Source organism: Chelonoidis abingdonii, chromosome 10 (assembly GCF_003597395.2).
Source record: "Chelonoidis abingdonii isolate Lonesome George chromosome 10, CheloAbing_2.0, whole genome shotgun sequence".
Taxonomy (NCBI): Eukaryota; Metazoa; Chordata; order Testudines; family Testudinidae; genus Chelonoidis; species Chelonoidis abingdonii.
Window position 1 is genome coordinate 14,385,069 of NC_133778.1, and position 13,349 is coordinate 14,398,417.

The 13,349-nt window shown below is 45.7% G+C and overlaps 1 protein-coding gene across 1 annotated transcript in view; it reads right to left on the reverse strand.

Annotated features, from left to right (window-relative positions):
• The window catches only part of CPS1 (carbamoyl-phosphate synthase 1), a 127,894-nt gene that overhangs the window by 85,809 nt on the left and 28,736 nt on the right, over positions 1-13,349 (reverse strand). The window contains exons 7-11 of the mRNA XM_032765033.2: positions 10,486-10,575; positions 8,161-8,289; positions 5,473-5,579; positions 3,976-4,117; positions 351-428 (exon numbers count right to left, since the gene is read on the reverse strand). Of these exons, the coding sequence (XP_032620924.1) occupies positions 351-428; positions 3,976-4,117; positions 5,473-5,579; positions 8,161-8,289; positions 10,486-10,575 (546 nt within the window). The remainder of the gene's footprint in view (positions 1-350; positions 429-3,975; positions 4,118-5,472; positions 5,580-8,160; positions 8,290-10,485; positions 10,576-13,349) is intronic.

Here is a 13,349-nt window from a genome sequence, read left to right on the forward strand (position 1 = left end):
TTCTGCACGTGAGTAATCCCATCAGTGTGAATGAAGTCACTCAAGGAGCCAAAGAACATGGGACTGATTTCTGCTACTTGTGTAAACAGAGTCACTCGAGAGCCTGACCCAAAGCCTATTGAAGGCAATGGAAGTCTTTCAACTGATTTCAATTAGCTTTGAATCAGACCAAATGCAAACAAGTCTATGTGAGACTGGGATCTTGGTTAGGGTCCTGACATTTCTGAAAACAGGCCCTAGGAATGTCACTGCATCAAGATTTTCAGGGCTCCTCCATTAGATGCTCTATACTCTACATGCATTCCTTCAGCCACCCCCAAAGCAAACCTGAATCAATCCCTGTACAGTACCTCTGTATCTGTTGGCCCCGCACTGGCCTCCGGGTTAAACTGTGTTGTGAAAATTGGTTTGGTCTCGTGCATAATTCCCTGTGGGATAAAAGAGATTGCCTTAGACAACATCCTGGTAATGAGGGGGATAGAGGAAGGCTACTGCTTGCAACCCTGTAGGCATTGAAGGGCAAGGGACCGGTATGCGTTTAGGGGCCTTTGAGTTGAAACTTGTTTCATTCCAGGTCTTCACAGAGTGTTTTCTCCACTAAAGCATTGAGCCATTCACCTTTTACTGGCAATACACTACCCATGTAACCTACTAGATTGTGCACTGCTGAATAGCAAATGCTTTGAACAGCGCTATTGATTGCCAAGCTCTTACCAGAGAAGATATGCTAGTCTCCTTCCAGATGCAACACTGGAGCAGGTGGTGGAGCGGGGGTATACATCGGAATAGGCTAGGAGGAGGGGACACACAGCAGTAAAGAGTCACCCTGGAGAGGGCTGAAGTAGAATGACTGCTTCTTCTGCTCTGATTTCATATCAGTGCTGCTGAAAACACTGGGCCAAATACATTCCTGCTCTAACTCCACCGACGTCGGTAGTTTCATTATTCTAGGGATGGACATGGCACAGTGTCTTTAATTCAACATCATGAGGCAAATTATGGATGCTGCAGCAGCGGGCACAGGTTGTGTCTTCCAAGGGCCACTGTCAGGAGATGACAAGTGGGAACACTCTGCCAAGCTAAGGAGAGCTGGACAGTTGCCTGAGCTGGGTTTTCGGCAGCTGCTGGCAGTTCCAAGCAAGCTGCAGCAGGAGGCACCAGACCTCTCCCATGAATGGCATGACATAGGCTGCAGCTTGGCCCTGGGACAACGAATGAGAGAGGCCTGAAGGAGTCATTGCTGCATCATGAGAAGGTAACCATGTCAGGTGGAAGATGAGAAGCCCTGGACTCTAAGAGGGTCCAGTGCAGGCTCTACCTTCACTCCCCTGAGGAAGGGCCAAAATAGGCCTCAGCGTAGGTTCGCTGGGTAGGAGCAGGGATGAGTGATGTGGTTGAGAGCAGAGGGAGACAATGGGAGAGAGCATGGGATGGTGGTGGGGGTGTGGAGGAGAGAGATGGGCTGTTGGCCGGAGGCCTTCATACAGCTACCATAAAATGAAGAATTCACAATTAGTTAATTATTGTGCAAGCTATGCCCTACTTCTGGTCACAGAATACCATGAGTTGGCTACAGTTTCCCTTAATGTATTAGTTATTTTTATTTATTCTACATATATCATTTCCAAATTTTTACTCCATGGCTTGATTATCAATATTTGGTATCTGCATTGGTTTGCTCAGCTGGGACTGGTCAGTTCGGTTACATGGTATCATTTCTCTTCCCTGAATAGCTCAGTGGGGGAGGGATAGCTCAGTGGTTTGAGCATTGGCCTGCTAAACCAGGGTTGTGAGCTCAATCCTTGAGGGGGCCCATTTGAGGATTAGTCCTGCTTTGAGCAGGGGGTTGGACTAGATGATCTCATGAGGTCCCTTCCAACCTTAATAGCTTTGAGCAGGGGGTTGGACTAGATGATCTCATGAGGTCCCTTCCAACCTTAATAATCTATGATTTACATGTGTGGTTATCAAATTCAGTTTCTGTGAATATTTTCAAAAGGCGGGATAACATAATGTGGCTCTTTGTCCCCCTCTAGTGGCTACACCATGTATAGCCATTTATGAGTCTGCTACTACCTCCAGCATAACAGAGGTAGTAACAATCTCTACCTGGTCCTTTAGATCAAGCAACAGAGTCTCATGTGTTTTAGATGCAGAGGTTGTAAGTTCACCCCTCACAGATGACCCAGCCCGGGAAATCATTCTTGCTCATCTGACTCTGAATTTTGCTTTCCACAAATATTTTTGCCAGCCAACTGCTCCAATCTTCATATAAAGTGAACATAAAACAGGATGTGTGAATGAGACTGTAGTGGGGTGACCACCCGCTCCAGCCTGGAAGAGGTTAGAAAAGCCCTGCAGAGGGCTGGGGCTGGGCAAGGTAAAATGCTGGCTGATTGGGGGAAATGGCTGCAGCTGGGGCCACCCCCAAACTGAGCAACAGGGCGTTATAAGAAGGCCAGGGAAGCCAGAAAGGTCAGTCTCTCTCTTCCTGCAGAGGGAGAAGGTCCTGGCTGCAGGGAGCTAGCAACAGGGTACCTGAGTGGAGCAGGGCTGGGGAAAGGCTGGGGAGCTCCAGCCTGGAAAGGCCCAGGCTGCGGTCTAGCACAAGCTCAACAGGTACTGGGGGTTGCAGAGGGCAGCTCAGGGGTAGGCCAAGGCAGCAGGTCCAAACCCAACCTTGCCAATGATGAGTAGGCTGATACTGCAGTCTGCCCCAGGGTGCGGGGGCTAGATGAGGACTGGCAGTAGCCTGATACTGAGGTGAAGGGGGGGATAGTGGGTGGGGGTTCCCTGGGGAGAGGAGACCCAAAGAGAAAAGGGCTACTGCCAGGGGGCAGCACCCCAGATAAAGGGGCACCGGGTCCTGGGAGGGACATGGGGGCCAAGATGCAGCCTGTCACCGACCTGCAGCGGGCGCTCTGGAGCTGGAATGAGCTAATTCCTGGAACAGACCAGCAGGAGGTGCCGCAGGGGTGAGTCCGCACGTCTACAGAGACCAAAGCTAACTAATTTCAACACTGAAACAAACAGTGGTGGGGAATTTCGCCCCCCCCCCTCCCAATTGTCCAGCTCTACTCAGAACCGTAGCCAACACCAGCTGGCAAACAAACTTCTGCTAAATGTATCTTCCAGAAGAGAATTTTGAGTACACACCAGTACAGTACAGCAGTTTCCAACCTGTCAAGTTTGATGTGGGGTGGGAGCGAAGAGCTAATACAAGGTGTCCACCCACGGGAATTTTTTTTTCCAAACAGATACTCTTAAGCAGCGTTTCTATGAGTCTCAAGGATAACCCAGGCTTACAGAAAGCAGCCTTGGTTAGTGGATAGGTCTGGGACTCAGGAGGCCTGGTTCCTATTTCTGTTTGTCCACAGATTCACTGTGTGACCCAGGACAAGTCATTTCTCTCTGTGCCGCTGCTTCCCATCCCACCCTTTGTCTATCAAAGCTGTAATCTCGTTGGGGCAGAGATTGTGTCTGAACAGCACACTGGGGCTCTGGTGAGGATTCTGCCTCGAAGCGTCACTGTGATAAACAACAATATGGCAATGTAGGTTTAGCAGTCTCGAGAGCGGGTGATTTTCATTAAAGGCACGGAAATCATCGTAGGTGGAGGCAGTGGCGGGGAGGGAGACATTTCTTACAAGAGCCTCCAAGAGCTGTTTGTTATCAGCTCCTCTAGAGGTGGCAAGGGATCATTGCACTGATTCTGCAGCTTGCTTAGCTGACCAAGTGGTCACCCGGCAGTCACAGTAATTGATTCGGCTGACAAAGCAGTGCCACCAAATAAAGGTAATTATCAGATAATGGAACAGAGAAAATGTTTCTTAGGGAACAACTGGTCATGATGGTAATCCGCAATGCAGTTCCTGCAGATAAGGCAAGCTTGAGTGAGGCATGTGAGTGAAATAAATGACCGTCTTCCCCGACTCACCCATTGCCTGAGCAGGTATCTGGAGAGAGTGTGTTTACCTCATTTGTTTGATCATTGACATTCACAAAAAGAGGTTTCCAGCCAGCAGGAAGGGTGTTGCTGTGAAGTGCATAGCCGTGGTTCTGTGCGGTAATGAAAGCTTGTCCGTTCGACAGGTTCACAACTGGCTGATTCTGACCTCTGAGAAAAGAGAGGGGGAAAGGACAGAGACAGAGAGGTTGGTGATGAAGGGAATCAAGGGCAGGAGGAGAATATCACAGTAATGCCAGGCAGTTAGCAAAAGCAAAGTGCTGACCATTCTAATTACGTACCTGCATACTGACCAAAGTCACAGATATTTTATCTCCCCCACACAAATTAATTTAGAAAGTCTGGCTGGGGGAGGGTATTATGGCTACTCAATACCAGCTATTCAATTTCTATAGTCAGTATCACAACCACAGTGATAAAGAAATCAAATTCATACCATGATATTCTTTAGCAGGATTGGACCAACTCATCCAGTAGTTCTCAAACTTTTGTACTGGTGACCCCTTCCATATACCAAGCCTCTGAGTGTGCCCCCCCCCCTTATCAATTAAAAACACTTTCTTATATATTTAATACCATTGTAAATGCTGGATGCAAAGCAAGGTGTGGGGTGAAGGCTGACAGCTCGTGACTCCCCATGTAATAACCTCGTGACCCCCTGAGGGGTCCTGACCCTTAGTTTGAGAACCCCTGAACTAATACAAATGCTTTCTAACCTGCCTTGAAATGAACCATTTATTTAGGGGAACAAGGTCAACTGCTGGAACAAATAAATAAAGTTCCTGCTGTCCAGGTTCTGATGGAATCATATCAGCGTGCAGGCTAGGAGAGAGACAGTGCATAGAAGACAGTATCTAAAGGAGCATCGTGATTTACAACAAGCCAAATGTATCTGTCAATGGTAAAATCTCATCATCCATCTAGGGTCAGATCTGTAATCTGAGCAATACACTGAGGAGAAATCCCATTGCAGATGCAATCAACTTCCAGCAGGAGCAGCAAAGAAAGATGTACCAATGTTATCTTTGAAGGTGGTCATACCTGCTCCAGCTCTGATCTCTAGGGCACACAATACCCAGTGTAAAGATGCCACAGTTGGGCTGCTATATGTAAATTCACGGTTTCTCCTAGTGAGTTATTTAGCAGGGAGGATTAAAGCAGTGTCCTTTGGACCTGAGCTACAAAGATGGAAGGGGCTCTGGTGGAGATGTTAATTAGTGGCCAGCAGTGGGCATAGTGCACAAATGAACATTGCTGGTTGCTCGCCATGCTTGACCCAAGGAGAAGGATGTGCATTCTGCATCCATGGTGTTCACTCTACCCCTTAGGTCATGTTGTGATGTGACCTATGGGAAGAGAGAGAGATATGCAGCAGCATGTGCAGGTCCCCAACTCATCTGGCATCTTGGGCATTGGAGAGGGGGCGGCAAAATGTTGATGTATTGGGCTCTTTGAAGTTCCAAGAGCATGTGTTCAGATTCTGTAAAGCACCAGCATCATCATACCTGTTGGCCATGGGCATCTTGTAGGATGTAGCTCCAGCTGCTATTCCAGTTATCAGATTCCCCATGCTGACTCCAAACAACGGCTCCTTGCAATCACTCTTCAAGACCTAGGTGGAAATAATTTTCATTAACCCGACTGTGAGATCCACGGGAACAGTGAATCTCCAAATTCAGCAATAACGCAAACTAGTGCATATTCTTTATGCATTTAAATGCAATGTTTTCAATTAGTATTTAATTTGTCTTGACAGTTTCCATACAAAAATGAGCTAGTCCCTTTGCTGCCAGGGTAGTGTTTCTTATACAGTGCTAATGCCCAGGAAGAAATTCAGGGTGCCCAGCACACATGCACAGCTAGGGGCCGATGCTCCATCCACCACCACATCCCTCCTCCGGGTGTTTTGAGGTCACTCCACACAGTGGAACTGGTGTGGTTCTGCTGGGCAAGATCTAGGGAGGCCACTCAGTGAGTGTCTTTGTTCGGTGCACAGCACAGCTCACAGAAGTGTCCTGTGGGGTGGGGCAGGACTGATGGGAGAACAAGTTGAACTCATTGCAATATGTGGGGGTCAGGAAGGAACTTCCCCCTGGTCAAAGTGGTAGTGACCTTGGAGGTTTCTTGGCTTCATTTGCAGCATGTGGTGTGGGCCACTTGCCAAAAGTACGTGGGTATATCTGACTTAATCACTTCCCTGATGTTATGGGGGCCTAGGGCAGTGGCGCACTTTGATTCCTCCTATTCTCTGCCTGTGGCGCAAAACAGTCTACTTTCCTGTAGGCTGTCATACCATGGGCTAATTCCAGTTGTTGGGTTTAGCGCGGGGGTGTGGGACGCTGTTGGTGGCCTATGACATACAGGAGGTCAAACTAGATGATCTGGTGGTCCCTTCTAACCTTACACTCTATGACTACGAGTCGTGGATGCATGACTCTGCAGATCTGCTGAGATTGCTCCCTGATAAGCAAGGGCACATGCTCCCAGAAGCAACCACAGTCTCAGGGCAGGGGAAGCCACAGCCAAGCAGAAGCTCTGCAGCCTCTCTACAGCCTGTGCAGGTGTGATCCCTTCTCTCCTTTGCTCCAAAGGAAAACCCCAGTGCCAGAGCCATGACTCAGCCTGCTTTCCAGGGCTGGGCCATAGGGAATGAGCAGTGGTATCGCACAGCACTGGAACTGAGAAGCACCAGCCATGTGTAAGTTACATAATTTAGAAGAGACAGACATATTTCCCAGGACAACCATACTGCTCCATAACATGCATGTTTGCCTTGCTTCACTTCAACACAGATCTGCACTGACTCATTAGCGCGTGCTGTGAGACACCACCAGTATGATGGTGATATTAACAGTGATTCTCCTTCAGCACCCATAACTGTGCTAAAGGCTTTACAACCCTATGGGTAAGTCTACACTGCACGATTATTTCGAATTAGCTTAAACCGATATTACAAAACAGATCTAATAAAATCGGTTTAGCGCGTCCACAGTGGGATCCCGAAATCGATTGTTTGCGTCCATGGTCCAAAGCTAACACGAGTTTCAGGAGCGGTGCACTGTGGGTAGCTGTTCCTCAGACTTCCCATAGTTCCCACTTCCGTGTTGAGAGCACAGGTCCTGATGGGGCAGAAACCTGCCGCCGGGTGGTGCTGGGTGACAGCCTCAACCCCTCCTTTGTGACAGGCAGCAAGACAACCCTTTGGCGCCTTTCCGGAGTGCATTGAGCAACGCATCGCACAGCAATCTTTCCTTTTTTTTTCACGTGGTGGTGGGGGGAATAAACTGAGGAGCTGTTCCGAACCACGCCAGACACTGTGTTTGAACCTACAGACATTGGGAGCTCAGCCAGGAATGCAAATAATTTCAGAAGACTGCTGTGGACTGTGGGTTAGCTGGAGTCCTCAGTACCCTCCTCCCTTCATGAGCGTCCATTTGAGTCTCTGGCTTCCCGTTACGCTTGTCACACAGCGCTGTGTATCTGGAGTTTTATTCAAACGCTTTGGCATTCGTGTTCTGTAACGAGCTGCATACAACAGATTTGTCTCCCCATACAGCGATCAGACGCTAGTATCTCCCGTACGGTCTATGCTGGAGCTCTTTTTCGATTTCAAACTGCATTGCCACCGTGCTGATCAGAGCTCCAGCTGGGCAACAAGCAGGAAATGTAATTCAAAAGTTCGCGGGCTTTCTGTTTTACCTGCCGCGGCATCGAGTTCAGATTGGCTGTCCAGAGCGGTCAGTGCTGCACTCTGGAGCCGCCCGGAGGCCAATAACGTCGTATTCCGTCCACATGAACCCTAATCGAGTTATCACTATCGAATTAGCGGTCTCCTCTCGTTTGGGAGGAGTCTCCCAAATCGATTTAAGGAGCCGTTTAACTCGATATTAATGACGACGTCGTGTGAACGGATACAGCGTTAAATCGGTATATCGGCCATTAAACCGATTTAAAGTCGCAGTGTAGACCTGGCCTATGACTAGGCAGATCCTTGTCCCAGAGCTAACAGTCTAAATAGACACAAGACAGGGATATATACTACTAGCAAAATGACCGAAGTGAACTTGGGCACACGACTCGTTAGCTCCATGATCATTCATTTTTCAAATACATGATCTGATCAGAAAAGACCGAGTCCACTTAAAGGAACCATCAGTCATCACCAGCAAGCAACCCCCGTGCACACACTGTACCTTCTGAAGATTCTGAATCAGCTCCTGTGCCTGCATTGGATCTCCAGGGCCGCCAGAAAGAAAAAGCCCATCGTACTCCATCCCAGTGAAATCATGATTCCATGGGACCAAATGCACCTCCGCACCTCGCTGGCAGAGAAGCAAAAGAGGAAGGAAGAAAATGCTTTAAGTCAACTTAGCCTCTTACAGGGTGAGTTCATTCTAACTGCTCCCTTACATCCCAGCAGACATATTCTACCACAGCCAGCCCTGAATGCCAATATGTAGACTCCCCTTGGTAAATCTCTATTTTAGGGATGTATTTAACAATGTAACGAGCCTGTGACCACCTAGGACTTCATAGTGGTTGCTGAGCTGTTCACCACATTAAAGTCTTCACAGTGACAGCACAAATAGCCTGTGAAACCTATTAACCTAAAGGCACAGGGTCCTAGCTCTTTACTGAAAGGAGGCAGGTTAGACCCTGATTCAGTAGAGATAGGCTTGGCAAAATTCAGTTTTGTAATCATTTTGATGGATAGTATAGATGTTTCTTTTTAAGCATTTTTTTATTTTTATCAATTTAAAGATTCACATTTGTAGGAATTATGTGAGGTTCAGGAAATGGAGAGGAATCAGACAATTATTTAATGATGGTAGCTGCTGAAATTCAAAAGGATAATGTTTTATAACCATTAAAACACAAATAGTCAACATCACATGTCAACACAGACAAAATAAATATCCTTAAAACCAAACCCTAATAAGTTCTCAAGCTGCATTTCTCTTTCTTTGCCTAGCTGGAAATGTCGATTATTATCTCTGGAAATCTTTTTTGTCAGTTTGCGTACGTATGGTGAAATAGACATTTACTGATAAAAAGCTAATCCTTGCAAGCCTAAGTAAGTAACTTGGGCACAGATGCTCAAAGGTATTTAGGTGCCTAACTCCCACTGAAGTCTTGTTAAGGATCTGGTCCTTAGGCACAGGCTTCACTTTACGTCTGTGAATAGTCCCATTGACTTTTCTTGGTTCCCAGGTGATGGACCGACACTGGAGCTTCAAGTGAAGCACGTTTAGTGTTTTGCTGAATTGTGATCAGAGTTACTTGCCCAAGGCTACCCAGCGTGCAAGTGGCAATACCAGGAATAAAACCCAGAAGTCTTGTTGTTAGGGTGTCCAGACAGCAAGTGTGAAAAATCGGGACGGGGGTGAGGGATAACAGTAGCCTCTATAAGAAAAAGACCCAAAAATCCAGACTGTCCCTATAAAATCGGAACATCTGGTCACCCTACTTGTCCTACAGTTTTCTGCTTTAACTGCTCAGCCACACTCCTTCCGTTAATACTAGGGCAAGGGACTTCTCTTCAACCACACATCGGTTGTGCATGTCATCCAGAGAAAACAGTGCAGGGATCTGTTACAATTCGATCTTGGATTTGTGCTGCTTAGGCAACTGTAGATGGCTTTTGTTGGGCTGACTTTCCCTAGTGCCACACTGCTAAAACTTTTTCCACTGGAAATGCTCCCTCCTTCTCTCCTTAGCTTCACCGACCTCTTGCTACACCCTCTGTGAAGTTCAAACGGTTTCTTTTGGACCAATCATTTAAAATGGGGGAAACAGTCATGAGACTATCAAATATTAGGTGCGAACTGTAACAAAAAATGGCTGCATGATGCAACGCAAAGCATGCTTTCTGTTACAGCCTTAATGTTTGCATTAGCAGAGAATAATTTTGGACATCAGGAACCCCAGTTCCTTCCGAGAATGGAAGGCCACCATCTTCGTGCCTTCTGCTGAGAAACAAGACAAAGGGCTAGTATGGCATAAAGGCTGATATCTCAATTATGAGAAAGCCTTCCAGGAAAAAAAGCACTAGTGCCGAGTTTCCTACTTTAAATCATTTTTTGCAATGCAGAGCTGATTCTTCCTTGGTTGCTATTAGGCAGGTAGCGACATATCCCTTGCAGTCTCTTTAGCTCACACGTGAGTCCCTCAATGAAACCATCTCAGTCTCCAGCCAATACATCTTCTCATGGAATTCACACACAGTGGCTGCCTTGTGCCTATTCTTTACCATCAGGTTAGCTTTAGGGACCATCTATAAAGTTCAAAGCATGACTCGCCCCATGGGGAATCATCTAACAAGGGTTGCACTTATAATGAAATGGAAACATTCAGGTGGGTGGGATGGATCCCTACCAATTTTTCGAATAGAAGGTTCAGTAAGAATGAGGAGCATGCTCCCTGGAACAGATACAGTTAAACTATCAGCCTGTCTTGTACTAAAGCAATGCTGCAAAAGAAGCTCCCTGGAGGAGAAAAGATACAGAACACTGACTTACCTTTACTAGCAAACGGATAGCGTTGTTCTTTAACCCACAGTCCACAGCTACAACTTTAATTGGATTCCCTTTGCCATACACCTTGACTTCCTATTGACAGGTTTAGAAAAAAGATAGACAATTACCATAAGTGACAAACCACAAGCCATAAATGCAGCGAGGGTGTTTTGCACACAGATTGGTAGCAGATTGATTGTTCACTGCCAGGAAGTGACTGGCACTTACCAGTCAATTTACAAGGAAATCTCAGGAAGTGTCACAGAGGTTAATTTTTTTTATGAAAGGCAAAAACAAGTGTAATGCTTTTTCATACACTGTTCGTTACAGTCATAACAATGATCCCTAAGAAACTGGCTGTCTCCATAGTTAATGACTAGCTTTTCTGTGTTTTGCCTCATTAAGGGAAAGTAGCAACTGAATTCTCAAGAGCTGTGGCTTAGATGTAGCACCACAGAGAGACAATGATAGATACCTTGGGCCAGGTCCTCAGTTGGTGTGAACTGGAGTCACTCCACTGACTTTAATAAACCAAGGCCAATTTACACCTCCTCAGGATCTGGCCCATTATGCTTTCAATGTCGCTTTGATTCTCCACTTGCAGTAAGGCTGGGATGGAACAGAATGAATCTCTATATGTTACATCTACACGATACAGAATCAGCATGATATCAGTACAATTTGCCATACCAGTACAGACCAATAGCCCATCTAGAATGTCACTGAGAGTGACCCATGTTTGTAAGATGTGGATGGTTTTATGTGTTTTCCAATGCCTTCCCTGCAAGACACGTTCCCTTCTGCTATCATTTTGCCCCTTTCTTCACATTATCCTAATGTAGCATGTTGTTTTGATTAGCTGGAGGATTCCATAATGTAGGCAATAGCTTGTTCTTCTCTATGGCGGTTCTGCTCATAAGCATGATGTGTAACTGATTGCTACGTTTCAAGAAGGAATTCCCCTAATGGAGTGACCACTATAGGATAGTAAAACGGGTAGGGATTAGCCTTCCTCTACAGCACTGAACAGAGATAATCTATTGGGATGTATCTGTTAATTTATATATCATACCATCTGGTGGGAACATACCCCACAATCCATTTCCTAAGTCTGCAGAGCATTGGTGTATCTAAGTCCTCCCCATCTTCTTCTAAGTTTCTAATACTATTTGTCATGCCTATGTTCTGATTTGCAAAGGGGTTATCTGTCTGTCACAGTCTTTGGTATATTATCTTATAATAAAAGAGTGGTTTAATTTAATTTAGTAAACTGCAGAACCATATTTATGCAATGCAATTTTGGTTTTGGTTTTTACAGCTCCTCTGCCTATTCAGACATTGCTTTATATGCTTTGTTCGAACAAGTTAATAACGTAGGTGGGACTTTTGAAAGTCCCAAAGGTTGTTAGATACCAAACTCATATTGAAAGTCAATGAGCACTGGGTGCCAAACTCCCTTAAGCGCTTTTGAAAATCTCAACCACATTTTTAAATAGGCTTCCAGTGGGCTTTTGGCTCCTTGCAGCTCGCATGTACAGGGATCTATGCAACATTCAGGATGTGACTTTCTTTGGTCGTTCTAATCCCTATACAATTAATTACAGAGCAAAGCTGCCTTGAGTTATTTAGACTAGAAAAGGGCCTGAACAAAAAGCTCTCATCTGAGCTAAATCTTGCAGAAATTCAGATCCAGATTTGAAATTTGTCATTCAGAACAATCTGTGATAGAGGTCGCTAATAAAACCCCAAAACCTTAGTTTTTGAAGTTGGATTCATGGCTTGCAGGTACCATAACCATGCAGCATTAATGATTTTACTCTGTCCAATTAATTAGGTTCTTGTGGACATAAATGACTTAACCTTCTCAAATGGTTAAACAGTTCATCTGCTCTGGGCATCTGAATATAACACACTCAAATTAGCAGCATAATAATAATCTCTACAGAAACTCCCTGCAAAAGGCAGCCAAAGTCTACAAGGCTGGCATATATAAAAACCTTCAGTAAACAGAGTCTATCTCACTAGCATAAAAAGAAAAAAAATCACTTCTAATGTACCACTGATATGAAAACTTCTGGTCTTACTGCATCATGATTTACATGAAAATAGCTGTTTGCTAGCAAATAGATTATCATGTCCAGTAATTACCACCATTGAAGAGTTTAGCTAATTGTCAGCTTTATTTGTGAAGTTGCTTTTTAAGCCTATAAAATGAAGTTATAAATATAATGAGCCCACAGAAGCTCTGTTAATCTTTTTATATCTTTTTTATGGATGGTATTTCCAGTATCTTTATAGTAATTCTGCTATTACCAAGAGCGTCAAGAGGAGGAAATAACAGAGAGGGGTTTTATTATAATGTTTTTATCAGCTAACGGCAAACGGACATTCGCATGTACGGAACAGTCAAGTTTCATTCCAAAAATATACAGTGTAGTTGGAGGAAAAGTGTACAGTGCCTGATCTGAGGGACTCAGCGATTTCGTGAGACTCCCCAGGGAATCAAAAAGAAACATGCATTAACCTGTCATTGTATGGGGCTCTTCAGAAATGGAAGACAGCACAGACCTTTCAGCCTTCCTCACTGCCATCAGGGGCATAGACAGAATTAGCACTCAGCCCCACCCAAATCTGTGCAAATGCAGAAGCCAATATCTGCATGGTTGTGGATCAGGAACCCCTGGCTAAATAACAGGTGGCTCTCGGCCCATCTGCCGAATGTTATGACCAGCAGGGAGCAGAGTAGCCCAGCAGGCCGTGCCGGTACCTATGTCCAGCACTCAAAATGTCTCCCAGCCCCAGACTACTGTGCCAAGAGCCAGGTCCCATGCAGGCTTCACCTGGCCCGCCTGACCCAGCTTAACCTG